Raw genomic sequence first — 19,938 nt, 5'->3', positions numbered from 1 at the left:
TGGGAGGAAACCGGAGCACCCGGGGAGATTTGCCAACTCCACTCAGACAATTCCCTGAGGCTAAAATCGAACCCATTGAGAGGCAACAGTGCTAACCAGAGCGCAGTTTCAAAGAAGAGGAGAGGAGTTATTACTCCTTGAAACTCTCCACCTGTCTTTCCTTCTTTGTTACACTTCTCAAAACCCTAATACTTTGACCAAACTTTCTGTCATCTATCACAATATTGCCTTATGTGGCTCAGTGATAAAGCTTATTTGATGACTGCTCCCGTGAAGCGCCTTAAAACCACAATGCAATTTCAAATTATGGATCTGAAGAAGGGTCACTGGACCCGAAACATTAATTCTGCTTTGTCTCCATTAATGCTGCCAGAGCTGCAGATTTTTCCCAGCAATTTCTGTTTCTGTTGCAAATAATTGCTGTTGTGGATGATCTGATGTTACATTGCAGTGGATGGGAAGCTTCTGGGTGCAAATTGGTCGCTCCATTTCTTACACGAGGACAAAGACCACGAGGCTGCTACAAAGGGGCACCCTCGGTGTCTCTAAAGCGATTAGAATGCCCCATAGAGCGATGAAAGTCGCTATACAAATTCAATTTCTTTCTTTCCATGAAGTCCATCTCTCCGGCCAAGCTTTTGACCGCCCTGGCCCATGATACCCTCCGTATACGGGTTTCCAATGAGTTGTTGGTTTGGACAGTGGTAGGGTTGGAAATACGTCAGTCAATATTCCCACCTTCAGACGCACTGTACAACGCAAATTGCTTACGGCTTCTGTCACTTCTGTTTTGTTCGCCAGAGGTGCAAAGAACAAGAACAAGCGAGGAACAACTTCATCCGAAGTGTAGGAGAGCAGAGACAAAATGGGCGCCACAGCAAGGGGCGAGTGTTGTTGTTGTAGTGGTGGTGGTGGTGGATGGACCTAACGTTTCCTCATTTTTTTTAACCAAGGGCACCACCGTGCGGGTGCGCGCTGACGTAGGAGACGGAAGGAGCGAGAGCGCGCACGTACCTTACCGCCCGTTCGGAAACGGGACGAGGTGGGTGGGGGCTGAACCCGGGACGTTAACTCCGCTCTCTCTCTCCCACGACAGACCCGAGACGAGTTCTTCCAGCAATTTCGGCGCGGTTCTTCTTTAATCGCCGAAGGGCGGGGCCAGCGCGCGCGGTGACGCGAAAACGCAGGCGGACGGGGTGGGGAAAGGAGACGTGCGCGCGACGACGCAAGCGGACGGGGCGTGCGTGCGTGCGTGCCCGCCCGGATGTGGGGCCGCTCCGTTCGTCCTCCCCCCCCCCCCCCCCCTTGCGGAATCAGACGGCGGCGCCGAGCGCTGTGTTGGGGCTGAGGGGTATTTTCTTTTCCCTCTAAGCAACGTCTTTTTATTCAAACAAAAGCAACCGAGAGCTGGGAGGTTGGGGCCGGACAGAGAGAGAGAAAAAAAAACACAAATTCGGCAGCGGATCGATCATTTTGTAGAAGGAGCGGGGGTTAATTTTTGTTTTTGAAAAAAGCCACCCTTCTCTCCTGTTCCCCTCTTTCCCTAAACCCCCCCCCCTCTTCCCTCTCTCCCCTCCACAGCCGTCGCTCGGGCAAAAAAAAATTAGTCACAACTTCCCGGAGAAAACGGTGGTTGATCGAAATCTCTGGAAGCTTCACCTTCGGCGGCCAGGATGGTGAGCGGGCCCGTTTTTTTTGGAGGGGGATGTGTGTTGGGGGGGGGTGGGGAAGTGCTGAGGGGGGTTTAATGATCAATTCGCGCGGGGTTATTTGTTTTTTTTAAAAAATTCTCTGTTAGCACCAATCGTCGCGGCTCTCTGTTCTCTCCTGTCAGGGGTTTGCAAGAAGGCGGGCGGCCATCACGGTGGCACCGCCGCAGTCTGGGCCCAGCCTGCTCTAGGCGCAGCCCTTCGCCCTTCTCTTTCTTCCCCCTCTCCTCCATATCCCGCCCTTAAATCACCACCCGCCTCCCCTGTCCCCTCTTCTCTCTCCCCCCCCCCCCCCCCCCCCATCCCAACCGGTATGGCCGGGCTTCCTTCCCTTCTGCCTGGCCTCGCACTCCTTCATTCTGCAGTCCCTCCAGGCCCTGGCACCTCCTCTCACCTTCTGCTGTCTCCTGCCTTGGAGCCCCTGCCCTGCATGGGCTGGCATCGTTACATTAAACGTTATTTTTGTTTCACACTCCGCCCTTTATCCTCTTGAGCTGCAGCTCTGGGGCTGTGTCCCACTCTTGCATGCTTGCGTTTACTCGCAAAGCTGAAGAATCAGCCTTGCAAATCTATTTTCCCACCCCAGTTCCTTGCCCCCCTCCCCACTCTTTGTAGGTCGCACATAGACACGCTTCAAAAGACTTCATGCGTTGTTTTATTTTTGCCTACTTAAGAGAGCGAGGGGTATTTTCAAAACATTTTGCCCTCTACTCAGAGCATTCCACCTGCCTCACCATCGCAGGAGCATTGGATGCAAAATCTAACTTTTTTTTGTAGTAATAAATAATCTTCACTTTGTTTGGACTATCCAAGTAGAATGTGTTTTGGTAGTCTTGAGTCGGGGGGATCTTTCGAGTTGTGCATTTGTATTTTGAATGCTTCTTATGAATAGACTAAAATATTTTTACTCCTCAGCGGTGAGTTCGAGTCAAGTTTAAAATAGAGGGGAAGGTGTTGGCTAATATTCAGAAAGATATATAAATGTTTAAGTATTGGAATTTAGAATAGAAATAAAGTGGTTTCTAACCTATAGTCCAATGAGGTGCATTATAGTACTTGAGATTGAAAACAGATAACTTATCTATAATAATTTCTAACTGGAGTATATCAGCTGTTGGCAATCTTGAACAGAAAATACTGAAAAAGATTAATCAACCTGTAGAGGGAACAGACAAGTTTCAGACAGAATCCCGATCAGAGCTTTATACAAAATTACTTACAGCAGTTGTAAAATTGAACTTTCTAATAAAGTGTCAGATAATGGAGGTTCCAATCTGCTTTATTTTGTAGGCATAGCATTTAATTTTAAGCAGCTGACAACTTTTTCATGTGGATTGTTTTTGAGATCCCTCTTTATTCGGAATCAGTGACAGTTTTATGTTCCATGACTACTTAAAATATAGGTTGAAATGTTGGAAACAAATTGTAAAATGAATAATTTCAGAAATGATCTGATGTGATGAGTTGGATCTTAAAATTGAAATCCCTTGAGAAACCTCCTCGATCTTTATTTGGTATAGAAAATATACGATTTGGTGTTTGTAAACCATTTTGCATCTGATTTTGTTTACCATTTCTTTGCTTGTTTGAAAATGTAGCATGCTGTCAGTGTTGTTGAGACATTTGAAGCTCCAGACAAGAGTTTTGCAACTTGTCGCTATGAAAAATCACCATCAAATAATTTTTAATTTGAAATGAAAGGATTATTGGACTGAAGCAAGCAGCTGTTTAAGTTACTGTAAATCTAATTAACTGTCCCAGAAATTTGAGATGTGGATTTGATACACTTGTGTATAAATTGGATTCTGTATGGTAAAGCAAAATAGCTGGTGGGAAATTCAAATCGGTGCTTCTCCTGGGAAGTGTTTCACTAAGTTGAGCTGATGCTTGGGGAATAGGATATGCCTTCTCTTCTTGCAACTGTGGAGATCCCATGTGGTACAGTGCAATAATTCTGCAAGGCTTGTTCTAGCTAGAACACCTGATGATTTACCATGTTCATGTTTCTCCTGTGGATGAGCAAATTTGCACCAGTTAACTACCAACATCTCAACCCTTATAGAACATAGAACAGTACAGCACAGAACAGGCCCTTCAGCCCACAATGTTGTGCCGACCATTGATCCTCATGTATGCACCCTCAAATTTCTGTGACCATATACATGTCCAGCAGTCTCTTAAATGACCCCAATGACCTTGCTTCCACAACTGCTTTTGGCAACGCATTCCATGCTCTCACAACTCTCTGCGTAAAGAACCTGCCTCTGACATCCCCTCTATACTTTCCACCAACCAGCTTAAAACTATGACCCCTCGTGCTAGCCATTTCTGCCCTGGGAAATAGTCTCTGGCTATCAACTCTATCTATGCCTCTCATTATCTTGTATACCTCAATTAGGTCCCCTCTCCTCCTCCTTTTCTGCAATGAAAAGAGACCGAGCTCAGTCAACCTCTCTTCATAAGATAAGCCCTCCAGTCCAGGCAGCATCCTGGTAAACCTCCTCTGAACCCTCTCCAAAGCATCCACATCTTTCCTATAATAGGGCGCCCAGAACTGGACGCAGTATTCCAAGTGCGGTCTAACCAAAGTTTTATAGAGCTGCAACAAGATCTCACGACTCTTAAACTCAATCCCCCTGTTAATGAAAGCCAAAACACCATATGCTTTCTTAACAACCCTGTCCACTTGGGTGGCCATTTTAAGGGATCTATGTATCTGCACACCAAGATCCCTCTGTTCCTCCACGCTGCCAAGAATCCTATCCTTAATCCTGTACTCAGCTTTCAAATTCGACCTTCCAAAATGCATCACTTCGCATTTATCCAGGTTGAACTCCATCTGCCACCTCTCGGCCCATCTCTGCATCCTGTCAATGTCCCGCTGCAGCCTACAACAGCCCTCTACACTGTCAACGACACCTCCGACCTTTGTGTCGTCTGCAAACTTGCTGACCCATCCTTCAATCCCCTCATCCAAGTCATTAATAAAAATTACAAACAGTAGAGGCCCAAGGACAGAGCCCTGTGGAACCCCACTCACCACTGACTTCCAGGCAGAATATTTTCCTTCTACTACCACTCGCTGTCTTCAGCAGCCGAGGACAAATCTGGTCCAGGCCTGGCGACTTGTCAATCTTAATGTTTGACAAAATTTTCAGCACATCAGCTTCCTCTATCTCTATCCATTCCAGCATGCACACCTGCTCTTCAAAGGTTTCATTCACTACAAAGTTCGTTTCTTTTGTAAAGACAGAAGCAAAAAACTCATTTAGGGCTTCCCCTACCTCCTCAGGCTCCACACACAAGTTCCCTATGCTATCCCTGATCGGCCCTACTCTTTCTTTGATCATTCTCTTATTCCTCACGTAAGTGTAAAATGCCTTTGTGTTTTCCCGGATTCCTTCTGCCAAGCCTTTCTCGTGCCCCCTCCTGGCTCTCCTCAGACCATTTTTGAGCTCCTTCCTTGCCTGCATGTAATCCTCACTAGCTGAACTTGACCCTAGCTTCCTCCACCTTATGTAAGCTACCGTCTTCCTTTTCACAAGAAGCTCCACCGCTCTCGTCATCCAAGGTTCCTTTATCTTACCCCTTCTTGCCTGTCTCAGAGGGACATATTTACTCATCACTCCCAACAACTGTTCCTTAAACAGTCTCCACATGTCTATAGTTCCCTTACCATGGAACAACTGCTCCCAGTCCATGCTTCCTAACTCATGTCTAATCGCATCATAGTTTCCTCTTCCCCAATTAAATATCCTCCCATTTTGCCTAATCCTCTCCATCTCCATAGCTATGTAGAATGTGAGGCAGTTATGGTCACTATCACCAAAATGCTCTCCCACCACAAGATCTGATACCTGCCCCGGCTCGTTTCCGAGCACCAAGTCTAGAATGGCCTCTCCCCTCGTCGGCCTGTCAATGTACTGCGTTAGGAAACCCTCCTGAACACACCTTACAAAAACAGCTCCATTCAAATCTTCTGCTCGAAGGAGGTTCCAATCAATATTAGGAAAGTTAAAGTCACCCATTACAACAACCCTACTGCGTCCACACTTTTCCAAAATCTGTCGACCTATGATTTCTTCAATCTCCCTGCTGCTATTGGGGGGCCTGTAGTAAACCCCTAACGAGGTGACTACTCCCTTGTGAGAACTCAGATATTGCTTTGCTACAGGAAACAGCTGAATAATATTGTAAGCCCTCATGTAGTTATTTTTTCTCTTTAGTCCAGGAGTGCTGCAGCGCTGGTAGTACCCAAATTGAATTTATAAACTTGTGGCTTTTGGATTATGAATTCAACGTGAAACCTTTATTGGTCTGTGACTTGTGACTGCAGTGAAAAAATTATTCATTGAGTATGCTTTGGGATTATGTTTCTGCTTGTGATAGTTTTTTAAATTTTTGGTTTTAATTATGTGCACATTCTTCAGATGTAGCATTTTCTACAATTATTATTTGACTCTGTCAAGCTTCTGCCTTCCCACTGTAATGAAATGGCCCAAACCAGTTACATACAGCAGCTGCTCTGATTTTTCTTCTCCGCCCACCTCAGTCTTTCTGCAGCCATGGACATGGCCTGCTGTGCCATCTTTCTTAAGTGCTTTGCCTTTGTTTTCAGAGGATTTCCCTTGATTGGCGTCTCCGACAACAGCCCTTTCAACGCTCATTCTATTGCTCAAGCGTCTCCCCAATGATCTAACCTTGATTGTGTCCTCTCCCTTTTGTGTATACAGCTTGTTGACAACATGACTTGGAGATGTACCGAGGGTTCCCCATGTACACTGATAAGTTATATCCGTCTGCCCGACTGCTGCTGCTGTGCTATCAGACTGTTTTTGACACCCAGTTGTGGATGAGCTGACATTTGGTTTAAATGTTAAAACTGAAACAATGGCCACCTACCCCAGCATCCCACTTCCTCAAGCTGTTTGCCACTTCTTTACCTCCTGGCTAGCCTCTTCAGGAACAAGACTTTTTGCACTATGCGATTTTAATTAGTCACTAACATAGAATGGAAGTGTTTTTGCTTCCAATTTTGGCATGGGCAGACAATGTGATCGTGAATTTCTGATAAATAGTGCAGACTTTTGTATGACATATACATGGCTTTTGGTAGAGCTCTCTGGAGAGCACTTGGTAGTGAAGTTATAAAATTGACAGAGCCATTACTAGAGAATAGATAACTGCAACCATTTTACAATTCTGTAATTCCTCCTGTAGCTTTTAGGCTAATTTGGTTAACTGAGCACCTGCTGATTTTTCTTGGGATTTGCATTTAAGTAGTGCTTTGTGCAACCTTGATTCCCCAAAATGCTTTGCAGCCATTGAAGTACTTAATGTGGTGTTTGTCATGATCCCTCAAACAGCGATCACAGTCATGCAGCACGGAAACAAACCCTTCAGTCCAACTTGTCCATCCGGACCATGAACCCTAAATTGATCTTGTTCCATTTGCCTGCATTTGACCCGTATCCCTCTAAACCATTCCTAATCATGTACCTATCCAGAGATAACGGGAACTGCAGATGCTGGAGATTCCAAGATAATAAAATGTGAGGCTGGATGAACACAGCAGGCCAAGCAGCATCTCAGGAGCACAAAAGCTGACGTTTCGGGCCTAGACCCTTCATCAGAGAGGGGGATGGGGAGAGGGAACTGGAATAAATAGGGAGAGAGGGGGAGGCGGACCGAAGATGGAGAGTAAAGAAGATAGGTGGAGAGAGTGTAGGTGGGGAGGTAGGGAGGGGATAGGTCAGTCCAGGGAAGATGGACAGGTCAAGGAGGTGGGATGAGGTTAGTAGGTAGCTGGGGGTGCGGCTTGGGGTGGGAGGAAGGGATGGGTGAGAGGAAGAACCGGTTAGGGAGGCAGAGACAGGTTGGACTGGTTTTGGGATGCAGTGGGTGGGGGGGGAAGAGCTGGGCTGGTTGTGTGGTGCAGTGGGGGGAGGGGATGAACTGGGCTGGTTTAGGGATGCTGTAGGGGAAGGGGAGATTTTGAAACTGGTGAAGTCCACATTGATACCATATGGCTGCAGGGTTCCCAGGCGGAACACGAGTCACCTCCCGGTCGCAGACCATTTCCACTCCCCCTCCCATTCTCTTGATGGCGTGTCCATCATGGGCCTCCTGCACTGCCACAATGATGCCACCCTAAGGTTGCAGGAACAGCAACTCATATTCCGCCTGGGAACCCTGCGGCCATATGGTATCAGTGTGGACTTCACCAGTTTCAAAATCTCCCCTTCCCCTACTGCATCCCTAAACCAGCCAAGTTCATCCCCTCCCCCCCACTGCACCACACAACCAGCCCAGCTCTTCCCCCCCACCCACTGCATCCCAAAACCAGTCCAACCTGTCTCTGCCTCCCTAACCGGTTCTTCCTCTCACCCATCCCTTCCTCCCACCCCAAGCCGCACCCCCAGCTACCTACTAACCTCATCCCACCTCCTTGACCTGTCCGTCTTCCCTGGACTGACCTATCCCCTCCCTACCTCCCCACCTACACTCTCTCCACCTATCTTCTTTACTCTCCATCTTCGGTCCGCCTCCCCCTCTCTCCCTATTTATTCCAGTTCCCTCCCCCCATCCCCCTCTCTGATGAAGGGTCTAGGCCCGAAACGTCAGCTTTTGTGCTCCTGAGATGCTGCTTGGCCTGCTGTGTTCATCCAGCCTCACATTTTATTACCATGTACCTATCCAGGTGCCTATTAAATGTTGTAATTGTACAATGCCTCCACCACTTCCTCTGGCAGCACATTCCATATATGCACCACCTTCCGTGTGAAAAAGTACCCCATAAGATCCCTTTTAAATCTCTCCCCTCTCACCTTAAATCTGTGCCATCTAGTATTGGACTCCCCACCCTGGGAAAAAGATATTTGCTATTCACCCTATCCATGCATGATTTTATAAACTTGTTTAAGGTCACCCTTCAGTTCTGGATGTGAGTTTGCTTGATGAGCTGGAAGGTTCGTTTTCAGACGTTTCGTCACCATTCTAGGTAATCTCATCAACTCCATCAACAAACACATACACTCCAAATCAATGTGCTTGTTGATGGAGTTGATGATGTTACCTGGAATGGTGACGAAACGTCTGAAAACGAACCTTCCAGCTCAGCAAGCAAACTCACGTCCAGAACCTCAACCTGAGCTACAAATCTTCTCAAAACACGCTGGGACCCCTCAGTCTCAGACACTCTAGGCAAAAAAAGCCACAGGCTTTTCAACCTGTCCCTGTATTTCAACTGCACGGGATCTTCTGCAACCGTTTGAAAGGCTCAGACCTTTTAATGCCCCATCAAATAAGTAATAGTTTGGTAGTGCAACATTCCCTCAGTGCTGTATCGAAGTGGTTGGTTAATTCAGTTGGGTGCCTGGTTTGCAATGCTGAGTGCCAACTACAGTGTGATCTTTTCCCGTATAGGATGAGGTCAACGTGAAGGTCCTGCCTTCTCGACTTCGCCCCTCACCTTCAGCACAAACCACCATTTGTGTTTTTCTAATGAAAAAGCTACCGGGATTGTGGCAACTTATCTATACCAAAGTGTCACTTTTCGTGTGCGCTCAAGTCGTGGGGCTTGAATCCAGTGCCCTCTGATTTGTGGAAGGCTAGTATCAAAACTGAGAACTGAGGTTATAAGGAATTATTAATAAAGTTTTTGTAATTGGAAACAAGATGCTGTAGTTTCAATTTGTCTTTATCCTAGATCTTGCATTCCTAGTTTGTCTGACTAGTCTGGCCCACTATCTAGTAATTAATGTGTATTTAAATGATTGACATTAGACAGCAATGTATACATTATTATTTTGGGATTAGAGAATCAGGTTTTGGTGAAATGCAGCTTGCTGAAAATGTTAACAGTTGTACTTTTTCGAAACCATTATTTTGTTTTCTTTCCTTCCATTTGTTACAGTTCCTTTATTTCTTGTTAAATAAAATATGCTTATTACTTGTTGGGTGGTGTTTCCAAATCTGTATGAGGGAATGTTGGGTTTGAGGCTATTTTGACGGTATAAGTAGTAAAGTAAGGTGTTTATGATACTTATTTTGACAGTACCCAACGTTGGTTCAGTGATTCATTTCCAGGGAAGAGTTGATTCTCAATTTGTTCAATTTGTCTGTTCTTTCCTTGGGTTCTATGTAGTGGACTATCTCCAGCTTTTTCAGTCCTTTTTTTTCTTCATTTCCACCCTTTTTTGTTTTTGCTACTTTCTGTAGAATCTGGCTGCCACAAGGTGTTACAGGTTAGATAGAAATTTCTGATGAGTCTATGTTAGTGTTCGCAAAGAAGTCAAAGTAAAGAATTTGGCAATTGAGATGTGAAGACGTTAAAATGTTGACTCTCATAATAAATTGAACTTTTCAGTATAAGTAGAATCTCAGATTTTGGTGTACAGCCATTGTTTATATGATGAGCCTTTCTTTTTTTTTGGTTCTGAGCAGGGACTAAGTATGTGATTGTAATTTGTAGAAAACTGTAAACACCATATTGAGAGACTGGCAGCCATACACATTTTAACTCGTACCAAACCAGATGGGATAACAAAATAGACTGGTTTACTCTAGATCTACAAAACTAGTATATAAATAATTTGAGACATACATGATTTATAAAGCTACAGAGGAGAAAAACCTGATTTTTCAACATTACTTAGATGATTTTTATTTTTAAATGCTATTTGTAAGCTGCAAATAGGTATGTAACTGCTGAATCTGTTGACTTACAATATTTGTGCTTTTGTGGGGTAGCATTGAGCCGCTGACACCTAGTTCTGCAGCTGCCAGCTGCCCAGTAGATGGTCTTGCTGAAATGTTCATTTCAGATTCCTGCTGATTGTTGAACAGTGGGATGACTTTTGGAATATTGATAAAACTGTGTACTTAGAAAAAGTGCAAAGAGCGCATTCATTTGGTGGTGATTGGAGCACTATGCTTAATACCGGCAATGAACAAAACACATTCATGTGGAGGTGCTGGTGTTGAGCTGGAGTGGACAAAGTCAGAAGTCACATTACACATTATAGTACAATGGGTTTATCTGAAATTATGTAAACGTTTTGGAGCGCAGTCTTTTTGTTACGTGCAGTGATAGAGAGCAGAGCACACAGAATCAGTTTTTAGGTGGAGAGATCAAAAGATCATAGAACTGGTGTGAGTGGAGTGCCAGATCGTAGGTCTCTGCAGGTGACCAAAATGTCAACAGCTGAATAACCAGCAAAGGCATGACCTAAAATCCGATTAAATGAGGAGAAAGATAATTACAAAAGGTTTAAAAATAAGGTGGTGCTGGAGACAAACAAAATGACTGGAATACCATGGCAGGTGTAAGAGTCACATGCTGAGGGTCTAACCAAATTAATAAGTAATTCAAAAGTGTACAAACTGATTAAGGTAGAGAGAGTTCATAACAACTTATCAAGGCGATGTTGTCAAATCAGGACAGTCAGGAAGATTTTACAGATACAGAACAGTATGGTGGGGTCACCTGCAGTGCGACATGAACCCAAGATTGATGAACCCATCAGTTGCCAGTTCTGACATGCCACAGTGGAAAAACTACTACAACCTCGGAGGAGGACGTCCACAGGATATGACTGACAGACTTCATCATCCAGTACTTCCCCAGAGCGGAGAAACTATGCCGTGTTCTTCGCAACCTTCAACAGGTCATCGACAATGAGCATCTTTCCAAGATCTTCCCTAACCCTCCACTTCTTGCCCGTGAACAACTGCAAATATTAAACAGACGTTTGCTGTGAACAACAATACCAGCCTTCAGGATAATATTGACCACAGCAGCTCGCAACCCTACCATGTGTCAGAGGTTGCCATTCAGATCGTCGACATGGATACTGCCATCACGGGTGGGAACACCACCCACGACGTACATGGCAAATACTCTTGGGACTTGGCCACTGTTGTCTATCGCATACAATACTGGCAGAGATGCTCCGAGGCATGGTATATAGGTGAAAACATGCAGATTCTGTAACAATAAATGAATGGACACTATGCTACAATTGCCAGCCGGGAATGTTGTCCCCCAAATAGGGAGCATTTCGGTGGTCAGGGCATTCGGCCTCCGATATTTGTGGAACCATCCTTCAAGGCAGACTTCACGATATGCAACAACGCAGAATTGTAGAGCAAAGACTGGTGACCACGTTTTGTATCTGTAAGGACAGCCTGAACCATGATCTTGGGTTTGTGTTGCGCTACAAGTGACCTTACCATACTGGTCTGCATCTGTAAAAAATCTTCCTTACTGTCCTGATTTGACAGCATCACCTTGATAAGTTGTTATGAACTCTCTCTACCTTAATTAGTTTGTACACTTTTGGATTACTTATTAATTTGGTTAGACCCTCGGCATGTGACTGTTACACCTGCCATGGTATTCCAGTCATTTAGTTTGTCTCCAGCACCACCTTATTTTTAATCTTTTCTCATGATTCCTGTGCCTCAATTAATCGAATTATAGATCATCCCTTTGCTAGTTATTCAACTGCTGACACTTTACTCACCACTCCTTGGTCACCTGCAGAGACGTATGATCTGACAGTCACTCCCATCAGTCCTATGATCTCTTGATCTCTCTGCCTATAAACTCTGGGTCTGTGTGCTCTGCTCTCTCACTGCACCTGATGAAGGGATTGTGCTCCAACAGCTTAATGTGATTTCGAATAAACCTTTTGGACTATAACCTGGTATTGTATAAGTGTATAGATTGTTTTGTCCCTGTCTCCCAGGACGGGACCCTCTATGTATCTGCTCGGGTGTGATCTGATGGCTCAGCACAAATCAAAATTTGACCCGAGGACCTTTCTTTGTCATCAGTGTTGAATTTAGCCATGCATTTAGTTAATTGAATTAAATATATTTGTTCCAATTTTGTATGACTTGGTGCTTTTTTTATTCACTTGCAAATACTTTTCAGGTAATCATAAGTACTTTTCATTCAACCTATCCAGCAGCTAATGCAATGAGATATTCTGGCAGTTCACCTTTATTCTGACTCGTAAGATAGTTAAAAAACTTGCGTTGGAGACTATTGTATGTAACAGCAGAGCCCTTATTTTCTTTTTTGTGTGCATGTTGAGAGTTTTATCTGTAGTTGGATATAAGCTGGGAACCCAGATTGTTCAATTCTTTTGACAATTTTTTTTTGGAATGGTTAGTTCAGTTTAAACATGCTGACATTCATGTGCAGCACCTACTTTCTTGGAGCTGAGAACTCGTATGAAACTGAAGATACTTTATTCTTGATGGATTCCAGTGCCAAAAACCTAAGACTGAGGTCACCAAACAGATCGCCTTAAAATTTGAAAACCTTTTTTGGCAGTCAATCCTATTTGTTTTGTTAATTCCACCAGTAGCTTGACCATATAATTAAATTCGTTGATCAATTTACTTTGTGAACAACCCACATTGTTATGTTTGCACGAGTGATCATTCAATCCTATGTCGATTTGTAGGCATCCTTTAATGTTTCATAACCGAACTTCTGATGCAATAAGTAGTTGTAAAACATGTTTAACATAGTATTTTTCATTAAATCTTGCACAGTTTGTTGACACAACAGCCTTTCCCTCTACTTCTCCCTATGCTGTTCAGCACTGTCCCTTTCTCCATTCTGCCAAATAACTGACACTAATGAAAAGTGTGTAATTTGGTATTTGGCCAATGTATACTTCAGTCAGTGTATATATAGAGGTTAGAACTTGCTTTGCAGTGGACCCATTCTGTACTTTCTTGCTGACCTGTTTTATTTTGTCAAAACCCTCTTTTTCACCCCCACAAAATAAAATCATGACCTGCAGAACATTCTTGCCTATATATCTGGGTCAAAATGGTAACATCGTAAACAGCCTTCATTCAGAAGGACACAATCTAGCAATTATACCATTGGTTGTCTTATAAAGTTAAATGAGACAAAACTTCAAACTTTAATTCCTGTGTCAATGCACATTCACTGCGATTTCAGTAATTGGCAATTTTATAATTCCTGTTTGTAGTTTGCATCTGTCCAGTGCTGGTTGTAATGTTAATTTCTTGTCAATAGTACAAATATATTTCGGTACAGTTGTTGTAAAGTAATGAGGAGTAACTACTATTTTTCTAGGGCTTACACTGTTAAACATCTAGCAGTTTGTAGAGCTGGTTCAAATTCAAGTTGTTCCCTCCTAGCCCACCAAAAACAAACCCCTCATAAATTCTCAAATTGAAGGAAAAAAATTGGTGTCATTCAGACCTTATCTAAAAGGTCTAAATGATACAATCAGGTATGGAAATTTGTAGATGGAAAATCTCCCCAGTCTAATGCATTATAGAAAGAAAAGACTACTTTAAATGGGTAGCTCAAAATTGTGGTAACAGATGATTGGATTCATAGACATGTACAGCATGGAAACAGATCCTTTGGTCTAACTCATCCAAGCTGGTCATATATCCTAAATAAATATAGTCCCATTTGCCAGCATTTGACTCATAATCTCGCTCAACCCTTCTTATTTGAATACCCATCCAGATGCCTAACGTTGTAATTATACCACCCTCCACTGCTTCCTCTGGCTGCTCTTCCCATGCGAGCACCACTCTCTGGAAGAAAATGTTGCCACTTAGGTCTCTCTTTAAATCTTGCCCCTCTCACCTTAATCCTCTCCCCTCTGGTTTTGAACTTGCCCACCCTAGGGAAATGACCTTGTTTATTTACCCTATCCATGCCCCTCATGATTTTATACAACTCTAAGGTCACCCCTCAGTCTCTGGTACTCTGGGGAAAGTAGGCCCAGCCTATTCAGCCTCTCCCAATAGCTCAAACCTGGCAACATCCTTGTAAATCTAAACTGAAAGAACTGTGGATGCTGTAACTCAGGAACAGGAACAAAAACAAAGTTCCTGGAAAAGCTCAACAAGTCTGACCACATCTGTGAAGGAAAAAACACATTTCGGGTCCACTAACCCTTCCTCAGAACAGTCACCGGACCCGAAATGTTAATTCAGTTTTTTCCTTCACAGTTGCTGCCAGACCTTGCTGAGCTTTTCCAGCAATGTTGTTTTTGATCCTTGTAAATCCTTTTTTTTGTTGAACCCTTTCAAGTTTCTCATTATGCCTATAGTAGGGAGATCAGAATTGCACCTAGTATTCCAAAAGTGTATCGGCGCAACTTGACCTCCCAACTCCTACACTCAATGCACAGACCAAGAAAGACAAACATACTAAATGTCACCTTCAGTATCCTCTCTACCCAGGACTCTACTTTCATGTACTGCAAAGGTCTTTTTGTTCACCAACAATCCCCAGGACTTTACCCTTTAGTGTATATGTCTTACCTTGATTTGCATTTCCAAAATGTGGCATCTCACATTTATCTAAACTAAACTCCATCTGCCACTTCTTGGCCCATTGGCCCATCTGATCAAGATTCCATTGTACTGAGGTAATCACCTTCGCTATCCACTACATCTCCAGTTTTAATGGGGTGATGTAGATGCAACCATTGGTCTCAGCCTAAGACACAACTATTTTTAAAAATACTTCGTAAATTGTTAGTTTTATAAAATATTCAAATTCAGTTACTAAGATTTTTGTGTTTGATCTTGTGGTGAATACCTATCGGTATGGCCAATCTGATCCTGTTGTAATTATTCCTTTTAAGGAATGCAATTTACTTTGGTAAAATACTTCTCTTCTTCGGATATCATAGGTTTGTGTTAGATGTTTGAACTTGATTTGTCTACTGTGATGTAGAAGTTCTTTTATTGCAATCAAACCAAAGACAAGTTGTGTCATGCCCCTTTTTTTTAATATTTGGATAAAGGTCACATAGCTGTGTTTGTATTTTTTTGTTGCTTCTTGATGAGCCATCTTTATACATGGTTTTATGATTTTCTTTTTGTTTGTGCTTTACGATTGAGTTTGTAAATGAAGGTTTGGGTATCTTTCCATTGCGTAGCTTTAAATCTTGAGTGAATTTGGAATTAGGGCCCAACCAGCCAGTGTTGTGTGCACTGTGCTTTATGGTTTCAGCACAGATCAAAATGTTTGTACCTACAGAGTGAGATTGTTTGGCTAATGCCCAATCACGAGTTGATATACAATGGATTATTTTTTGACTTGAATGTGATCCAAGTTAAAACCCTTCATCTGACAGGGTAATTGAGTCTTCAAATAGAAAACTGCATATTGAATGCGTACACTTGAAAATGAGATCAAGAACTAGAATGTTCTTGTCGCTGCTGTTGTAAAAGTAGAGTAGTGAGGCAATGGAGAGACTTGTAAAAAGCTACAAGGATTTTGAATTCACTCTTTTGGGGGAATCCCATCAAAAACCCTTGCGTGTCTCACCTTCCATTCTTTTTTCAAAACTGTCCAAGGTTCAGCTCTTTAACAAAATTTCTGGTCTCACTCTCGTTTTTATCTTGCCGTTCATGTCATTTTAGACCTGACTGGTCTGTTGACTTTAAAGTTGCTGTATAAAAGGCAGATTCTCAAAATGATTGCATACAAGAGACTGAGAGTTTTAAGATTTATTTTGTAGGTGTGCAGCTGGGTGGAAATATTTGTGTAACTAAGATAAGGTGGTGTGGGAGAATGGAATAATGAATCATCAAACACCGTAGAGAGGTTAAGGGTTCCCATTTCACAGCTGTTACTGTTTAAATAGTCCCTTGGAATTGAGGTTGACTTGGTTCTACTTTGGCTTGATGAATTCCTTAGATGGTGATCAGTCCAAGTTTGTGATATACAGGCTCCATAACATGGGGATGTGCTTGAAGGACTGGGCACATGGTGTTTGGAGATTTATGACTTTGCTCTGAAGCTTCAACTTCACTTCTGCATTCCCAGCAAAGTGTCTGTATTTGTTACCTTCCCGAATAAATCTTGCGTATTTTATTCGGTTATGAACCAAAAACTCCTGTGAATTATCAAAGCTAAATACTGTGGCTGCTGGAGAAACTCAGGCCTGAGAGAATCTTTGGAGGAAAAAAAGAATTAACGTTGAGCCCAGTATGACACTTTAGTCTCCCTCTGTCTCCCCCCCCACCCACAGATGCTGCTAAATCTGAGTTTGCCTAGAACTTTCTACTTTTATTTCAAGCTCCCATGAATTACTAGGGATATTTGATTCAATGATGCTTTCAGAATGCTGAAGTTCTAAGTAAAACAGTTAGGAGTTTGGTGTCCAGCATGCAAATGACATGTTCCATTCAATGGGCTAGCTTTTAGTAAAGAGTAGCCTAATGGTGAGAGTGTAGTCTTGAGCAAGGATGCTTCTGGATTTAGAGAATTTTGTGAATGCACAGCTGATGGTGGTATTCCAATGCTTTGTATTGCTGCTGTGGTTTGTCAGACCCTAGAAAGCATTTAGGAAGCATCGTGATCTCTGGTGTTCAGTAAACCATGGCCTTGGTCTCTGGTTTGAGAGCATGTTATAATGATTGACTTTTGGTTTTGGGGAATGTAGAAACCAGATTGAATAGATTCAAAAGAGAACCTATGCAAGGATGGTGTACACCTCAGAAGTGATAACTTTAAAACTGTGGATGCTGTAAATCAAGAACAAAAACAAAGTTGCTGGAAAGCTCAGCAGGTCTGGGAGCACATGTGAAAGAAAAAACAGTTAACGTTTCAGGCCCAGTGACCCTTCCTCAGAACAGAAGGTGTTCTGAGGAAGAGTCACCGGACCTGAAACAAAGTGTTAGCTCTGTTTTTTCCTTCACTGATGCTGCCAGACCTGCTGAGCTTTTCCAGCAACATTGTTTTTGTGATTGTGTGAGAAATGAAAACGTATTGATAGACCTTAGAAAGTATTGATAACTTAAGTTGGTAGCTGGAGAGTTGAGAGAGTATTGAGGGTTGATGTCCTGTTTTTAGGGAAGTGTGGTTGGATGGAGAAAAGATGATGCCACTTTGTGTTGGTGTCTCCAACAAAATCATTTGAATGAGTTGATTGTATAGTGGATTGTGAGAGTTGAAATTTGTCAGTCATTTGGAGAAGTTTGAGATAAATTAGAGGTTAAGAGTTATTGGGGAGGAATGGGGCAGGGGAGTTAATAGTGACAGTGCCATCTACTTCCAATTATCTTCTATATTAAAATTCATAACTCCCCTGTGCTTTTGTGCTCAAGATGTGAGTGAATAGGGTAGGGTCAGGTGTGAGGAAACATGAACCCGGAATTTCCTGCCTTCCAGCATCATTTTTCTTGGGACCGTAGAATTTCACGTGCTTCAGTCTAGTTGTCAAACAGATGTTGATTATCTGGCAGTGGGTTTAAGATGCCAGAACAGGAGACTTGAACTTAACATTATCGATCAGATTGTCTTTGATAGTATTAATGTGACAAGTGAATGGCTGAGGAGAGAGAATCATGATTAATGCATGTCAGAGGATGCAACTGAGCTGTGAAGGAGACTTTGACAGTGGCAAGCCCTAATGATGTAGCACCGTGATTGGAAGAGTTGACATGGAAAATGAGATTGAGGGCACATGTGATATGCTTTGAGCCCAGTCTCTCAAAGGATGCTGGGGAAAATTGGATTTGCTGTATTAAACTTTGCAAACACACTGTGCTGATCATCAGCTTTCTTTTAAATAGTATGGTATTGAAATATTTTTGATGACTTAGAAGTTTTAAAGTGTTGTTAATTTTGTATTCATACACACTGTGTTCCTGCTTACTTTGATACTGTGTGCTGTCTCCAACTGCTAATGCTCTGGCTTCTTCTGGTATGTTTTTAATTAAAGTAGTGGATTAGTCATAGTTTACTTTATAATCCAGTTTGATATGGTTTAGCCTTATTTCAGTTTCTGGACTTTTATAGCATTTGGAAGATATTTTGAAAAACATAATTAGTGTAGGACCACTTTACTAAAACTAAAAGGAAATACTTCAACTTTTAGCATTGTACTTTGTTGCTTAAATGGTCTAGAAAATTTGAGATTTGTTCAAAATGATGAAATTGTGTGATATATTTGCTATTGTAGTTTCAAGCTTTTCTGCACACTTGAAATTGGTACATAATTGTGACTGAAAACCACACCTGTATACTTTGTGCACTCTGGTTTCCCCTTGTACTGATTGTGAAAACGTGCTCAAATTTTGCCGTGGTAATGACAATGAAATTATTGATCTTTTGATATCTATTGAAAGTGACAATTTTGGGGCATTACACATCCAGAAATGAAGATGTTACTGATTCTGTGCTCTCCAGATGTAGTTTTGAGTTTGTTTTTTAACTATTTGAATGCTAAGACAATGTAGTATCAGACATGCAAAAATATTTAATGTTTCAGGCTATAAATGCAGCTGCATGTAAACATTCTAGTTGAGATTTTGGTACCAGGTAATAGTTCTTGCATCTCTTCGTTGATGTGAAACTTGGGTGACATATTGGCATCCCTCAAAGCAATAAGAAGCATTCCATCTTCAGTGTCTGATCTACTTGCTACATCAGGTATCAGTAAAAAAAAAATCCCAACAGTGGTCCTTTCACAGTGCTGCTTACCTCTGCATGCTCATCAGAACTCAGCTCTGCTGGGATGGCCATGTGGTTCTCATGGAATGTTCCAGAATATTCAGGACATACACCACAGCCAGCAGAGTATAGGGATCCACACTGCAAGATATTCCAAACTGAGGTTGAAAGGCAATCTGAGCTATGCATTTTGGATCCCAGAACATCCAAAAAAAGAACAAACTTGGACAGGCCCGAAAGGAGGTCTCTGTCATCGAGCAAAATCTACGTTTATGGGGAACAGAGTCAAGTGTCTTCAGGACAAATGAGTGTGGCACAAAGCCAGTGTCTCCATCTGTCGCACCAACACCAACTTTGTGTGCAGTGTTTGCATTCATTTAGGTAAATTGAGACTTGGTGTACTGTCACGTGTGAGATGACATCAACCTTGTCTGTAAGTTTTTTTTTCAATGTCTTGCTGACCAGACATTCATAGAAATGATAGAGAATCCATTAATTAATTAAGCATGATTAAGTGGTCCTTGGCATTTGGATTTAAGAGAAATGAATTGAGGGGTAAGCTCATTAAATGTCAGATTGCCTTTGACTGATGAAGCAAATGGCCTTTTCAGCTTAATGAGCAAATGCCTTGAATGCTCAGTTGTTTGCTGAACGATCTTGAACATTCTGTTACATGGATGCATGATTCATATTGACAGTTCGTCTCAACTTAAGTGACTTATGTTCCAATCCAATGCTGACGTAACA

At 42.6% G+C, this 19,938-nt stretch overlaps 1 protein-coding gene across 1 annotated transcript in view; it reads left to right on the top strand.

Annotated features, from left to right (window-relative positions):
• The first annotated feature begins 1,293 nt into the window (after window positions 1-1,293).
• Window positions 1,294-19,938, top strand: part of LOC125454685 (calcineurin subunit B type 1) — a 65,356-nt gene continuing 46,711 nt past the window's right edge. The window contains exon 1 of the mRNA XM_048535724.2: window positions 1,294-1,676. Coding sequence (XP_048391681.1) covers window positions 1,674-1,676 — 3 coding nt within the window. The 5' untranslated portion in view covers window positions 1,294-1,673. The remainder of the gene's footprint in view (window positions 1,677-19,938) is intronic.

Source organism: Stegostoma tigrinum, chromosome 9 (assembly GCF_030684315.1).
Source record: "Stegostoma tigrinum isolate sSteTig4 chromosome 9, sSteTig4.hap1, whole genome shotgun sequence".
NCBI lineage: Eukaryota > Metazoa > Chordata > Chondrichthyes > Orectolobiformes > Stegostomatidae > Stegostoma > Stegostoma tigrinum.
Note: the sequence above shows the minus strand (reverse complement) of the source record. Positions and strands in the feature narration are given on the sequence as shown.